General features: G+C 41.9%; 1 protein-coding gene across 1 annotated transcript in view; it reads left to right on the top strand.

The window, feature by feature from the left end:
- GLG1 (golgi glycoprotein 1) overlaps positions 1–14,054 on the top strand; it is an 89,888-nt gene that overhangs the window by 70,097 nt on the left and 5,737 nt on the right. Inside the window, exons 12-25 of the mRNA XM_064459246.1 lie at positions 567–704; positions 1,540–1,626; positions 2,509–2,571; positions 3,250–3,363; positions 3,737–3,825; positions 4,699–4,816; positions 5,773–5,865; positions 6,393–6,530; positions 9,618–9,741; positions 10,075–10,217; positions 10,455–10,556; positions 11,197–11,304; positions 11,942–12,062; positions 13,909–14,015. Coding sequence (XP_064315316.1) covers positions 567–704; positions 1,540–1,626; positions 2,509–2,571; positions 3,250–3,363; positions 3,737–3,825; positions 4,699–4,816; positions 5,773–5,865; positions 6,393–6,530; positions 9,618–9,741; positions 10,075–10,217; positions 10,455–10,556; positions 11,197–11,304; positions 11,942–12,062; positions 13,909–14,015 — 1,545 coding nt within the window. The remainder of the gene's footprint in view (positions 1–566; positions 705–1,539; positions 1,627–2,508; positions 2,572–3,249; positions 3,364–3,736; positions 3,826–4,698; positions 4,817–5,772; positions 5,866–6,392; positions 6,531–9,617; positions 9,742–10,074; positions 10,218–10,454; positions 10,557–11,196; positions 11,305–11,941; positions 12,063–13,908; positions 14,016–14,054) is intronic.

Here is a 14,054-nt window from a genome sequence, read left to right as displayed (position 1 = left end):
CAGTGGTTTGGATTTTTAAATGTATGGAGTTCTAAGCTTTGACAGGTGCATTTTAGGTCTGTAGTACCCTGCATTTTCTACAGTTTGTGTCTTCCTCAGTCTGGGCTTTGATGTGCTGCAGTGGGGGCTGCTGAGAAGAAATTGCAGCTGGACTTCATTGCCTCATTCTGGGCTTCTCTTTTGGTATTAAGGGCATGAGCTATTTTGACATCTCCAGAAGCAGACTGTAGCTTTGAATGAAGGGGACAGTGCAACAGATAATCTAGGGACCTGCCTTGACATCTCACTTTAAAAGTAAAGTAAAGGTTTAAGGATGTAAAATCTATTTTAGTGGAATGAAAAGTGCCTCCCTCCAAACTAAATGACTAGGCTCCAAACTCTTCTGGAGTCTGGGTCACTGGTGGGGGTCCCAGCAGGCTTGTGCTGAGCAGTACAGGACTTGTTCTGTACTTTCTGGGGTTGCTGATGGCATTTGTGGTCACTCTGTGCTTCACCTGACAGCAAGTTGCTTGCATTGTATGGATTTAGAGACCCTATATGCTAAATGCTTTTTGCTCTCTTTGCAGCTATCACGAGAGTGCAGAGCAGAGGTCCAGCGAATCCTCCACCAGCGTGCCATGGATGTGAAGCTGGACCCAGCCCTCCAGGACAAGTGCATGATTGACTTAGGGAAGTGGTGCAGTGAAAAAACAGAGACAGGGCAGGTACTGTACACAGTAACACTGCTACTTCATTTGCAAAGCTGGAGGGGTGGGAAGGGCAGAAGGGCGTTAAAGGGACATCTTGTTTTTAGCTGTCTCTATAGCCAAGAATATATTAAAAACGTGTGCATTTTGAAACACAATCTACACTAGACTGAGAAACAGAGGGGATACAAAGAAGCTTTGCACCTACTGCATGGCTTCAGTAGGTTCAAATGTGTTGTGGAATGAGAAGGGGGAAGGGGATCATTAACAAGAAAGACTTTAATCAAGCAATCCCACCCCACCCTGACTCTTATTTGTAATATTGCATTACAAGCTTGGCACTTCCCACATAAACTTTATCCGATTTCCATTTGGCAAATGCCGACATGCTTCCTGTGTTTATACAGAACTGAACTAACATCTGCTGCTACTTCACAAAGTTTCAGAGAGTACGTTTATGTTAAATTCCTGTGCTTAAGCGTAGCTGTGAGGGAGGGGCCATTCTACAGCAGATGCAGTAGAGCATACACCACTGTCTTTTTGAAGTTTCTATCATAGGTTGTAGTTTGGGTAATTAGCATCTCATTACAGCCATGCAAAGAGAAAATTATATGTGATATTCCAGAAGTAAAAACATGTCGTGCAGCTTTTGAGAACAAGTGGTAACATCCTAGACTGACTTTCTCAACCACTACTATGTATATGTATTCTGGGAGTGCCAGAAGAGGGGTGGGATTAAATGAGAGTTAGGACATTACAAAGAGGAGAGCAGTTTTATGTGTGTTGGAATATTTCAGGCCCAAATTTTTAACCTGGGTTCTTGGATCACACACTAAAATGTCTGTTTTTATAGGAGCTGGAATGCCTTCAGGACCATCTTGATGACTTGGTGTCTGATTGCAGAGACATAGTGGGAAACCTCACTGAGCTGGAGTCAGAGGTGAGGGGTTTTTAGCCTGGGATAGAGGGAAGAGTTGAGCATGTCTAAGCATGTCACTTCGACAGTGGTGGAGAAAGTGAGGTTAGAACAGCTGCAGAAATGCAGCTCTCTGGAATCAAGCAGAGACCATCCATTTTACCCCATGCAATGTAAGTGTTCATGTGGGGTTCTCAAGGAATAGAATTGAACAGTGGTTCAGGATTTTAGGCGGGTGATGACATTTCTCCTGCTTCAAAACAGTTATGGTACTGAAGCTAACATTATTTGCACAGGTAACCCAGTCACCTTTAGAACAAGTCAAGATATGTCACAGGACTTCCTGTTTTGGTATTGCTTGCAAGCAGTTTTAAGTACCGTATTGCAATGTCCCTCCCTGTCCCAAAAATTTTGCAAGAAGTTACTGCCAGGTGCATCATTAGAGATTTTTCAGTAAGGTCAGCAGCTTTACTTATTTTATGAAGCGGTATGTTTGACTATCTTGCCCCAAACAGTTCCCCGTATCTCTTCATTCACATTGTGCCCTAGGGAAAGCTTTCTTCCAGTGGTTACAAAATAGCTTCCTCAGAACTATCATTAATCTTTAACTCCTGCCTAGGTGTAAGGTGATTTCTAGTGCTGTAGCATCCAGTTCAGAGGAGATTAGCTGAATTATCTAAGCAATGGGTCTCTGTGGAGGCATGGCTCTGGAAGGCTTGTCTTGCATTTGCCACGTTGCTGGCAATAACGAACCCTCAGGTTTCCAGAACTGAAGGGCAAAGCTGTCTAGATTGCATCTTTCAAAACCTTGTAAACCTAGCTGAGTTTAACTTATCACAGGGTTTTTTTTCCGACACTTTTCTTGACCATTCACTGTGAAAATAAAATATTGCATGTTTTCTGCAGGACATTCAAATTGAAGCCTTGCTGATGAGAGCATGTGAGCCCATTATCCAGACGTTCTGTCATGTGAGTACTCCTTAATAGAGTAAATATTTTCAGGGAAAAAAACACTGTGTGGAAGGGTTAGAGGTTTTTAGTATTAGTCCTTGGTGTACTTGCTACACTTCAAAAGTAAAATCAGGCATAAGCAGTTACAAAAGTCTTTCATTAAAAAAAACAACACCCTAAACCAAAAATTCATAGTTCCATCTAGTACTTCTGCTGTTGTCAGAGCCCTAGCATAAAAGCTAGAGTTTGAAGAAGAAAATTGCCCTGTAATTGGAAAAATCTCTTTACAGTGTGTTAAAAAGTAAACTTTTTATTTTCTCCTTGCCTGCAAGCAGTGTGTCTAGCCACTCCACTCTGTGCAGCTGCTCAGCATTGCTAAAATAACTTCTTGCATTGCTCTAGGATTGAGTAGTTAAATAGCAACGGAGGCACCTAGCTGTAATACTTCATGTAAGCACTGAGTCTCTGCAGTATATTCTCCTGAGTCTAAAGTGTACATGTGCCTGAGATGATTCTTTTCTGATCTGCATTTATAAATAGTTGTTCTGTACAACACTCAGGTGATCAGTTAATGGTAGCGTGAGCTCACAATAGAGTGGCACTGCAAGTTCCATTATTTCCTGGTCACAGTGGGCTAAAGGAGCATAAAAATCATGTAAGAGTAGTTTATTTTTAAGCCCTTCATCTCTTCTTCAGGAGGTTGCAGATAACCAGATTGATTCTGGGGACCTGATGGAATGTCTAATACAGAACAAACACCAGAAGGAAATGAATGAAAAATGTGCAATTGGAGTTACTCATTTCCAGCTGGTAAGCAGCACTTTTCTCTGCTATCAGTGGAAGCTTGTTCTGTTCGTTGAGGATGTTGACAGGAGTTAGCTAATTATGAAAGCTCTCCTTCTTTGAGATTGATTTCCCACTGTATTTAAAAGTGCGCTCGTGAATTCAGTTATACTTGCATGCCTGGTCATAAATGGTCACTTATAGACATGATTTATTTTGAGATCCTCCTTCGCTGGCACGTGGTAGATAGGGTCCAAGCTGCTTCAGCAGTGCAACATCTCTCTTACTAACATGGGAGCAAGTTGTGGACAAAAGCATTTGATTCAACAAGTGGTTTTTTGGGCATCACTTTTTTTTTCTCCTCCAGGTGACCAAAGTTTTTTCCTCATTTTTCTTCCAGGTTCAAATGAAAGATTTTAGGTTCTCATACAAGTTTAAAATGGCTTGCAAGGAGGATGTACTAAAACTTTGCCCCAACATCAAAAAAAAGTATGTAGCACCTGACCAAACAGCAATCTGATTGTATAAATGTGTAATAAAGTTGTAGGATATTTCATGATAGGACAGAAGATGCTGAACTTCCTGTAAAGGCTGATTGATTTGTGTTTTCTGTTAGTGACTGCATTCTGCAGATGCTTAAGGTAGAGGCATTGCTTGCCTCCTTTAAAATTACTTCTGCTTTACTCTTGCATGCAAGCCTGTCCTCGTTATTTTTCTTGCTGTGAAAATAGCTAATGATTACAATTACTGGACTGCATGTCCCAGGATGTTTTATATCCTTGCTAGATTGATTGTCTTCTAAGATGTAGGCTACTATTGTTCCAGTTGCTGATCTGGGAAGGGAAAATATCCCACTTGTTTTAGCTCGTTCATTCATTTCAGTATAAAGGTTTTTTAATGGCCTATTGCAATGATGTAAAGCTAAATTACCCACAAGGTCAATCCTGTTCATGGATAGCAAGACTCTCTGCATTTTATGGTACAAATGCCCTTCCCATAATGCAAAAGGACTGTTTGCAATGCCATGTAGGTATTCACCTTCATCTGTTTCTGAGATTAAGTAAGGCTTTTCTAAAGTGCTCACATGACCGAAGAGCAGAGGTCTTGCTGGGCAGGGGTGTGGTGGGATTTTGAGTATCCTCATGCCTGCTGATCTAGACTCCACTTAGCATCAGATTTCAGTTTTAATTGTGATCCAGTTACTCTACTTGGAACTGTACCCAGGCTACAAGTAAGCATAGATGCACAAGGACTTTAAGTTGTGTTTGAATTCTTGGGGTCAGTTTGGTGTTGGATCACCACAGAGAATCTTGGCTGGTCTAAGCGAAAAGTATGAGTTAAAAGCTGTTTTCTTTTCTGCAGGGTGGATGTAGTGATCTGTCTGAGCACAACTGTGCGCAATGATACTTTGCAAGATGCCAAGGAGCATAGGGTCTCTCTGAAGTGCCGCAAACAGCTGCGTGTTGAGGAGCTAGAGATGGTAAATGTGTGAAACTCTTGATCTGCCCACTCCTCTAGTGAGGTCTTGAATTAAAGCTTCCTGGTTTGTCCACCCTGGGGGTGTATCTGATTTATTTTTCCACTCTTAAAACACAAGGCTCGATTGCCCTTCACAGTGAAAGTAATGATTGTCTACTTTAATGCCTTAAATATAGTCTCCTGAAGGCTAAAGCAAGCTAAATGGTCATTGGAATTTCAGCTAGAAGTTACTATATTTAGTGTTAGGTAGCAATGTGCTACACATGCTGATGTCCTTAAAGTCCTCTAGGAGAGAATAAAAGCTTCATTTTACAGGCTGAGGAAGGAAGCACAGATAAAGCAACTTCACTCCAGCTGCTCTAAGTTGCTCAGTGGATAAATAAGAGTAGTATTTGTTTGGTAGGCAAGGCTGCCTCTCAGCTTCCTGCTGCAGTGCTTGCAGCAATAAATTTGTGAGGTCTTTGTCCAGTAGATATTGTTTGAGTGTTAAAGCTTCACCTTAAGTAGGCTCATATCAGAAGATGCAGCACTCTTTCCTTTGTATGGAAGTACTCAAATGCTGGGCATTGCTAAAAGCAGGAAACTTCATTCACGTTCTCCAGATCACCCAATGGTTATTAATATGTCCTTTAGCTTTGACATCAAAATATTTTGGCTGTCTTGGACATTTGTCTATGCCCCTATAGGAGGAGCAGTGGAAACAACTTGCAAGCTCTAAAATTTGGTTAAAACTCTTTCTTCAGTGTAAAAAGCCAACTGATCTGCTGCATGGATTTGCAGAGTTGATTTCCTGCTAACACCACTTCTCACACCCAAGACCCTTAAAGTCAAGGAAACTGACCTGAGAGTTGAGAGGTGCTTGCTTTTTCTGAGTAGAGGGCTCCAGTTAATCTATTAACAAAGTAAGATAGTCTTTAGAGTCCTACTTAAAAGCTCATGTTGTAATTTATCCTGCAGACTGAGGATATCAGACTTGAACCAGAACTGTACGAGGCTTGTAAAAGTGACATCAAGAATTACTGCCAAAACGTGCCCTATGGCAATGCTCAGGTAATGGATTTTATTAATAATTTATGTTTAATTTGTACTTCCCCTTCAGAAAACCTTTTAAGAACACTTTTGCCCCTGTGAGTGCAGCGTTAGATTTTCATTTTGATACCACTGAAATCTTCCATTAGTATTTTAGAGCATTGTTTCTCCCCTGCCCCACTGGTTCACAAGCACTAATACTGGGTGAATGCAATGCCATGAGCAATTTGTTCTTCAGGTAATGCTAGTTTTAAGCTATTAGCAGCTGCTTACTGCAAATGTTGCTAAAGGTTTCTTAGGTGTAACGTCTGCAAGAGGAGGTTTGGGGTTTTGGTGTAAGTCTCATTAAATCTTTAAGAAAAGATGAGCTTAAAGCAAGTCCAGGAAATCAGCACTGATAACAACTTTTATAAAATCTAGGCGTAGGGAGCTTAACTACACCAATCAGGTGAAGATAGCTGTTAGGGGAACATGTAGCTCTGTGTTTTAGGCAGCAAGTAACAGAATCATATCGAAGTTGTTGTGGTTGTAATAATACTGTGTTGTAGATGATTGAATGCCTGAAAGAAATCAAGAAGCAGTTGAGTACCCGGTGCCACCAGAAGGTGTTTAAACTACAGGAGACAGAGATGATGGACCCAGAACTGGACTACACGCTCATGAGAGTCTGCAAGCAGATGATCAAGGTAATGGTAGAGGGCTGATTTAAGAGGGTGACATTGGGGTATAAGAGTTCTGTTGGTTTTGAGCTTCCCATAAAGGCTTGTTACAAGACTGCTGTGTTGTTTCAGAGGTATGATTACTTTTTTGCAAAGTAATCAGTTTCTTAACTGTAAATCAGGCTGAGGTTTCTTCAGGGCTTTTCTGTTTCAACTTTACTTCCTCTAAATACGTTATCAAAACCTGTGCACTAATGAATTTTTCCCAAATGAACCATAGAATCATAGAATCGTTAAGGTTGGAAAAGACCCTTAAGATCATCAAGTCCAACCGCTAACCTATCACTGCCAAGTCCACCACTAAACCATATCCTCAAGCACCACATCTACCCTTCTTTTAAATACCTCCAGGGATGGAGACTCCACCACCTCCCTGAGCAGCCTGTTCCAATGTCTGACAACCCTTTTGGTGAAGAATTTTTTCCTAACATCCTATCTAAACTTCCCCTGGCACAGCTTGAGGCCATTTCCTCTTGTCCTATTGCTTGTTACTAGGGAGAAGAGACCGACCCCGCCTTGCTACAACCTCCTTTCAGGTAGTTGTAGAGAGCGATAAGGTCTCCCCTCAGCCTCTTCTTCTCCAGGCTAAACAACCCCAGCTTCCTCAGCCGCTCCTCATAAGACTTGTTCTCTAGACCTTTCACCAACTTTGCCGCCCTTCTTTGGACATGCTCCACCACCTCAATGTTATTCTTGAAGTGAGGGGGCTCAAAACTGCACACAGCGCTTGAGGTGCGGCCTCACCAGTGCTGAGTACAGGGGCACTACCACCTCCCTGTTCCTGCTGGCCACACTATTCCTGATACAAGCCAGGATGCCATTGGCCTTCTTGGCCGCTTGAGCACACTGCTGGCTCATGTTCAGCTCATATCAACCAACATGCCCAGGTCCTTTTCCGACAGGCAGCTCTCCAGCCACTCCTCCCCAAGCCTGTAGCTTTGCATGGGGTTGTTGTGACCCAAGTACAGGACCTGGCACTTAGCCAATGGTATAAGATTCAACAAGACTCCGGCCCAACAATCCAGCCTGTCCAGGTTCCTCTGTAGGGCCTTCCTGCCCTCCAGCAGATTGACACTTCCACCCAGCTTGGTGTCATCTGCAAACTTACTGAGGGTGCACTCAATCCCCTCATCCAGATCATCAGTGAAGATATTGAACAGGACCAGCCCCAACACTGAGCCCTGGGGAACACCACTCATGACTGGCCGCCAACTGGATTTGGCTCCATTCATCACGACTTTCTGGGCTTGGCCATCCAGCTAGTTTTTAACCCAGCACAGAGTGCACTTGTCCAAGCCGTGAGCAGCCAGCTTCTCCAGGAGAATGCTGTGGGAGACAGTGTCAAAGGCCTTACTGAAGTCCAAGTAGACAACGTCCACAGCCTTCCCCTCATCCACTAAGCGGGTGACCTTATCATAGAAGGAGACCAGGTTAGTGAGGCAGGACTTCCCTTTCATAACCCCATGCTGGCTGAGCCTGATCCCCTGGTTGTCCTGCATGTGCTGCATAATGGCATTCAAGATGATCTGCTCCATGACCTTTCCCAGCACAGAGGTCAGGCTGACAGGCCTGTAGTTCCCCAGATCCTCCTTCCAACCCTTCTTGTAGATGGGCGTCACATTCACTAGTTTCCAGTCATCTGGGACCTCCCCACTTGACCATGACTGCTGATAAATGATGGACAGTGGCTTGGCGAGCTCTTCTGCCAGCTCCCTCATTATCCTCGTGTGGATTCCATCCAGCCCCATGGACTTGTGAACATCAAGGTGAAGGAGCAGATCGGTGACTGCCACCTCTTTAACAACTGGGACTTAATTCTGCATACTAGCTCCATTTCCCAGCCCAGGGGCCTGACAACCCTGAGGATGACCAGTCTGACTATTAAAGACTGAGGCAAAGAAAGAATTAAGTACCTCGGCCGTCTCCTCATCTTTCGTGGCAAGGTTAACTTCTGCATCCAACAAAGGAGGGAGATCCGCCATCAGAATTGACGAGGAAGTCTGTGCTGAGGCTTCTAATACAGTTTTCGTCCAGTTTGTTTGGATTTGGATTTGCTTTTAGCAAAGGTGAAGGAGTTACGACTACAGAGAAGAGTTGACATCTTCAGTTCACTGCTGACCTGGTGCATGCAGGCTTTCATCAAACTGATAGAGCTGGCAAAATCATGTAAAACTTAGAAATGCTGGCTTAAAGTTGGTATTGCATGGAAAGCAGCAGTAAATGTGAATACTAGACACTCTTGCATAGTAGCTAGAATTGCAAGCCCTGAATCACTAATATGTGTGGTCTGTATGCAATACCCTGAGTCCATATTGTGGCCAAAGCAGAACATCTTGAGAATTTATCACTTTCCGGTACAAGACTCATGCTTTTAAAAAAAGACCTGTAATCTCACCAAAACGGTGAGGATTAGAAAATGCAACAACCTTATCTTCCACCCACAGACTTAGTTTCTACCAAAAGGAATAAGTACCTTGGTCTGAATTTTGGGTAAGATGGCTCATTTTTGACTAATTCAGGACAAGAATGGGCAAATGAGTATCAGTGAGCTGTTCTCTGCTTTTTCACTCTGTATCATCTTACTTTGTCCGAAACATTACTAATGACTTCTTTACCTTTCACTTTGTCCAGACAGCATTTATGCTGAACAGCAGTATGTGTGTAGAGTTAAGATTCCCCTTTTAGTTTCTAAAATAAAGGGGATCGAAAGTATTTGGGTATGAGATCTAATTTGGTGGGTATTTCATGCCAAGTGTGCTGTAATTTAAGAGTAGAAAATAAAGGCAAATGGCTTTTGGTACTGCCAACACAAGCTGGTGCCTAGAAGCCAGTCAAGACTGTATAGCTCAGTGCTCACTCCATAAGTGAAGATATTTGTGCCCATAGGCAATTTAGAGAGTAGCACTGTTCTTTTTAATAGGAGGTATTGGGGCTAGAGAGTGTGTCTGTATATCTCTTGGGTTGGGTAGGTAGTTATTCTCCTCCATGAATATAATTGGGTGGTTTTTTTCAAGTGCTTAGAGTTGAAACTTGTGTTTTTGGGGTTTTTTGTAGCGGTTTTGTCCAGAGGCAGACTCAAAAAATATGTTGCAGTGTTTGAAACAAAACAAGAACAGTGAAGTGATGGATCCTAAATGCAAGCAAATGATTACCAAGCGCCAGATTACACAGAACACAGGTATCCTTTTCTGAAAAGAACTTAACTTCTCTGTCTGAGCTGTTGAATGGTCTGCATGGCTGAAAAAACATTCACTTTGTCTTATTCTCCTTCGTGGTTGTCAATGCACACACTGACTTCATTCAGTCAAGTTCTTGAGAGTCAGCATGCACTATTGGATCCACTTTATTCCTGAAGTTAAAATTCTGTTGTGAAAAAAACACTATTTCCCCCCGAATTGAATTCATTGGTGGTACAATGTCATCCAGGAAATTTCTGTCAGATTTGAGTGTTATGTTCTGTGATCTGAAGAGATGTGTATTTTAATGAAGTTCTGTCATCTTTCCTGGTTAGATTACCGCTTAAATCCAGTGCTCAGGAAGGCGTGCAAAGCAGACATACCAAAATTCTGCCAAAATATCCTGAATAGGGCCAAGGATGATACAGAGTTGGAAGGACAAGTCATCTCATGTCTGAAGCTGAAATATGCAGACCAGGTGAGTAGAGCTGGTGCATGCAAATGAGAAACTGCGCAGGATTATGCTGAGCAGCAGTCATTGAATAACAAATCAACCTTGGGCCTGTGGTGTGTTCAATGCACATAACAGACAGTATGTAAATGAGCTTTTACGCTCCTGTACAAGTATTACAGAATACACAGGTTAAAATGCAAGGCGATTGATTTATGAAAATAAAGGTCATTGAGTGGGTTAATGACTTTTTCCGCTTAATAGCGTCTCTCTCCAGACTGCGAGGACCAAATTCGAGTGATAATCCAGGAATCGGCTCTTGATTATCGGCTGGATCCCCAACTTCAGATGCACTGTTCTGAAGAGGTAGGAGAAGTAGCTGAGCAGCTACATTTTCACAATGAAACCTCTCTTCATGAAACAGATTTTTGTTTCTTAAAACATGAACTATCCTGAGAACTAAAACAAAACCCCCTTTCAACTGCTTTGAGCTAGTCAGGTTCTGTCTTGTGAGTCTTGTCCAGTGTGCAAGAATCAGTTTCCTGGGTAGTGATAATAGACAGTTGTGGCTTTTTTTATCTGGGATCTCATCAGTACTAGTGAGTATGAGAAAAATACTGCTTTTCTGTTGAGGGGAAAAAAGTGTGCTAGTTCTCTGGTCTTGTCAACCACCTTAACTGGAATACAGTCAGATTTTGAGCTTTCACTTTTGATAGCTGAATCAGCCATGTCTCAAGTACTTCTTATTTTATATCTTGACTGTTTCTATGCTGTTTTCCTCCCTGCTTTCCTCTCAGTACGGTAATATTGACTTCTCGCTGTTGGGTTTCAATGGGTATGCATATTGCATGAGCCAGGCTGCATTTGGCTCTGGGGATTTGGGAGGGCAATGTGTATCATCGTGTGTTCTCTAGCTGCACCCTGTGATGAACTAATGTATTGAGAGATAAATGTGCAGAATAATTGTTGTGAACTACTTTATGTTAAAATACATTTTTCAAAATAGATTTCCAGCTTGTGTGCGGAGGAAGCAGCAGCTCAGGAGCAGACTGGGCAGGTGGAAGAATGTCTGAAAGTGAACCTATTGAAAATAAAAACTGAAATGTGCAAGAAGGTAAAGAAAATAAATTTAATGTGGTCTAAAAGGCATCCCATACCTGCAGAAGCTGGTTATTTTTTCCAGATCACAGCCCAGGCCATGTTCTAGCTAGTATGAAGCCAGAGCTCTGCAAATTTCCTTACACATCTCAGTTCTGGCCTGCAGTGATTCAATTCAGTTTCAGTTTGCTAGTGAAAATTGTCGGCAATGTTTCCTTTCAATTCCAGGCTTCAATCCTTTATTGATTACAGTTGCCAAAGTTCCTGGCTACTGATCTGTCTTCTGTTGCTGTCTCCCATTGCAGGCTTCCTGAGTGCTGTGTATGGCCTAGCCACTGGCAATTGTCAGGGGCTGTGCGAGTTGTCCCTGTAGCTATGGCACCTTATTTCAGTTCTTACTGAAGTAACCTTGGCATATTGACTTTGTATTTCAGATTAATGTGGGTACTTTAATGACCATATCTATTGTAACCCTTATAAACCAGGACATTTGATCCAGCCTAAACCAGCATCCATAGCCCCGTCCAGGGAGCATGGTGTTTTCTCATGATTTTGGATTTAAAAAGACGATGCACCTCTCAGCAACATCAAGCAGTATGAGTTTTGTTCTCTCCCCTTTTTTTGAGATGTACTTGTAACTTCCCTCTCCCCAGGAAGTGCTCAACATGCTGAAAGAAAGCAAAGCAGATATATTTGTTGACCCAGTGCTCCACACGGCCTGTGCCCTAGACATCAAACACCACTGTGCTGCTATTCCACCAGGGAGAGGACGCCGTAAGTGCTTGTGCTTTACTTGTATAACCTCTCAGTCCTCTAGGCCTTAATGCTGGTAACAGAATGCAGCTTGTCTTAAGTACTAGATTTTTCCACCAGTCCTTTGCGGGTAATGAAGGTGAATGGCTGCAGAGGTGGTAGGTGCCACAAGATGATGTCTGTCAAGAAGTCTTTCCATGTGTCCAAGGTGGGACCAGTTCTTCAAACCTGATATAATATCCTTGCAGCCTTATCTGCAGATTTAATGAGTGTATTTCATATTCCATTATTCATATGATTACTGACAATAATGTGTGATACTGGATCTGTAACCCTTCTGTAAAATCCCTTCTCAGTTAAATCCTGTTTAAAACAAGGTCTTAATACACATGGACCAAAGTATGTGGACTCATCTTTCAGTGAGGTTTATCTCCCACCCTGTATCAGCTTCACACAGGATGCAGCTCCTAAGCTTACTTATGACAGTGTTATATCAGACTGCTTCAAAAGCTTCCCTGAAACTAAGCTGCTTCTCTTACAGAAGCAAATCAATTTGGTTTCACAAGATTCATTCTTAGTTAATTCCCTTGGTCCTTCTTTCTTTATGTCAGTCTTTGTCCATGGCTGGCTTCTTTGTTTCAGAGTTTTTGACGGACAAAATTAAACTGAAGTCCTTTGATCCTCTCTTTCTTCTCTGCTTAAATATACCAGTTTTTTCTTTTTCAGTATTACAGAGGGTAGGTAATCTTTACTGTATTTTCTAAGTTCACATAGCAGTGAAAGGCTTTGAGACTTCATTAACACTTCCAAGTCCCCTAAGACTGAGTTCGTCAGGTTCAGACCACTTGAAATGCCATTTATTTAAGTATTTCCTAACCCACTCTTCTGTTTGAGGTCAAACTCTTGCACTTTCTTCTGCTATTATGTCAGCTAGCTGTATAGTATGTATGGCTGTTTAAGGGAAGGTAGTGGGGGAAAAAGTGCTGAACTTTGCCATCTTTCTGAGTTTATTTGACATTAAAAATAGCAGCCAAGTATTTTCCCGATCATTATCTTTCATGCTGGTTACTGAATGCTTTTCTGAAATTCTGGATATCCTTTATTTATTCCTGTTTTGTCGTAATTCTTTGGATGTGTGTTCTGACATGTTTGCACTGAAGGTATGCACAAGTCTGTAGCTTAGAGAGGGATATGCCTCAGTGTTTGAACTGACAGTTGTGCTTAAAAAGTCTGGAGTTTAAAGTGTGCAGGCTTTTTGCTGTGAACAAAATAACTCTTCACTGCAAAGCAGAAAGCATCTAATTAGGCATTATTCAAGTAAGGCAGTATAAGTATAAAAAGTTATCAGTGTCTCATATGAGCATATAAAAGAGCTTATGAATTAGCCAAAGCACTCTGTAGGCACCCAGAATATTGTGATCCCATTTCCTTTGCACAGGACTGTGAAAACCCAGGAAGTTAAACCTTTCCAAAACATTTTGTTGATCAAAAGAAACTCCTAAGAAGCCTAAGGAGATACACTGTGTGTTTTCCTGAGCTGAATTTGATCTTCACTCTCTCTAAAGGGTAGTGGTACAGAATTTAGAGTATAGCTCACTGAAGATGCAAATTTATAAGACTTTGTAAAATCTCATGTAAATCACATGAATTACATCTTGGGATATGCACTGTAATTTCTTCTTGGAAATCAAAATTCCTTGCACTTCAAAATGCAATATTGATCATGAATCTTGGCTAGTCTGTTTAGAAAGCTATCTGTTTAGAAAGCCTTTAGTAGTATTGAAGCGTCCCTTTCCAGCAGCCTTTCCATAGCATGTTCTTGAAGCCACTGCTCCTGTTTTGTAACACCATCTTCTTTGCATTACAGAAATGTCATGCTTAATGGAAGCTCTGGAAGATAAGCGTGTGAGGTTGCAGCCTGAATGCAAGAAACGCCTTAATGATCGCATTGAAATGTGGAGCTATGCTGCAAAGGTGAATATGTAATGGTTAATATGAATATGTAAAGGATCT

This window comes from Phalacrocorax carbo, chromosome 8, assembly GCF_963921805.1.
Source record: "Phalacrocorax carbo chromosome 8, bPhaCar2.1, whole genome shotgun sequence".
Classification (NCBI taxonomy): domain Eukaryota; kingdom Metazoa; phylum Chordata; class Aves; order Suliformes; family Phalacrocoracidae; genus Phalacrocorax; species Phalacrocorax carbo.
The sequence above is the reverse complement of the archived record's forward strand: the minus strand, read 5'-3'. Positions and strand labels throughout refer to the sequence as shown.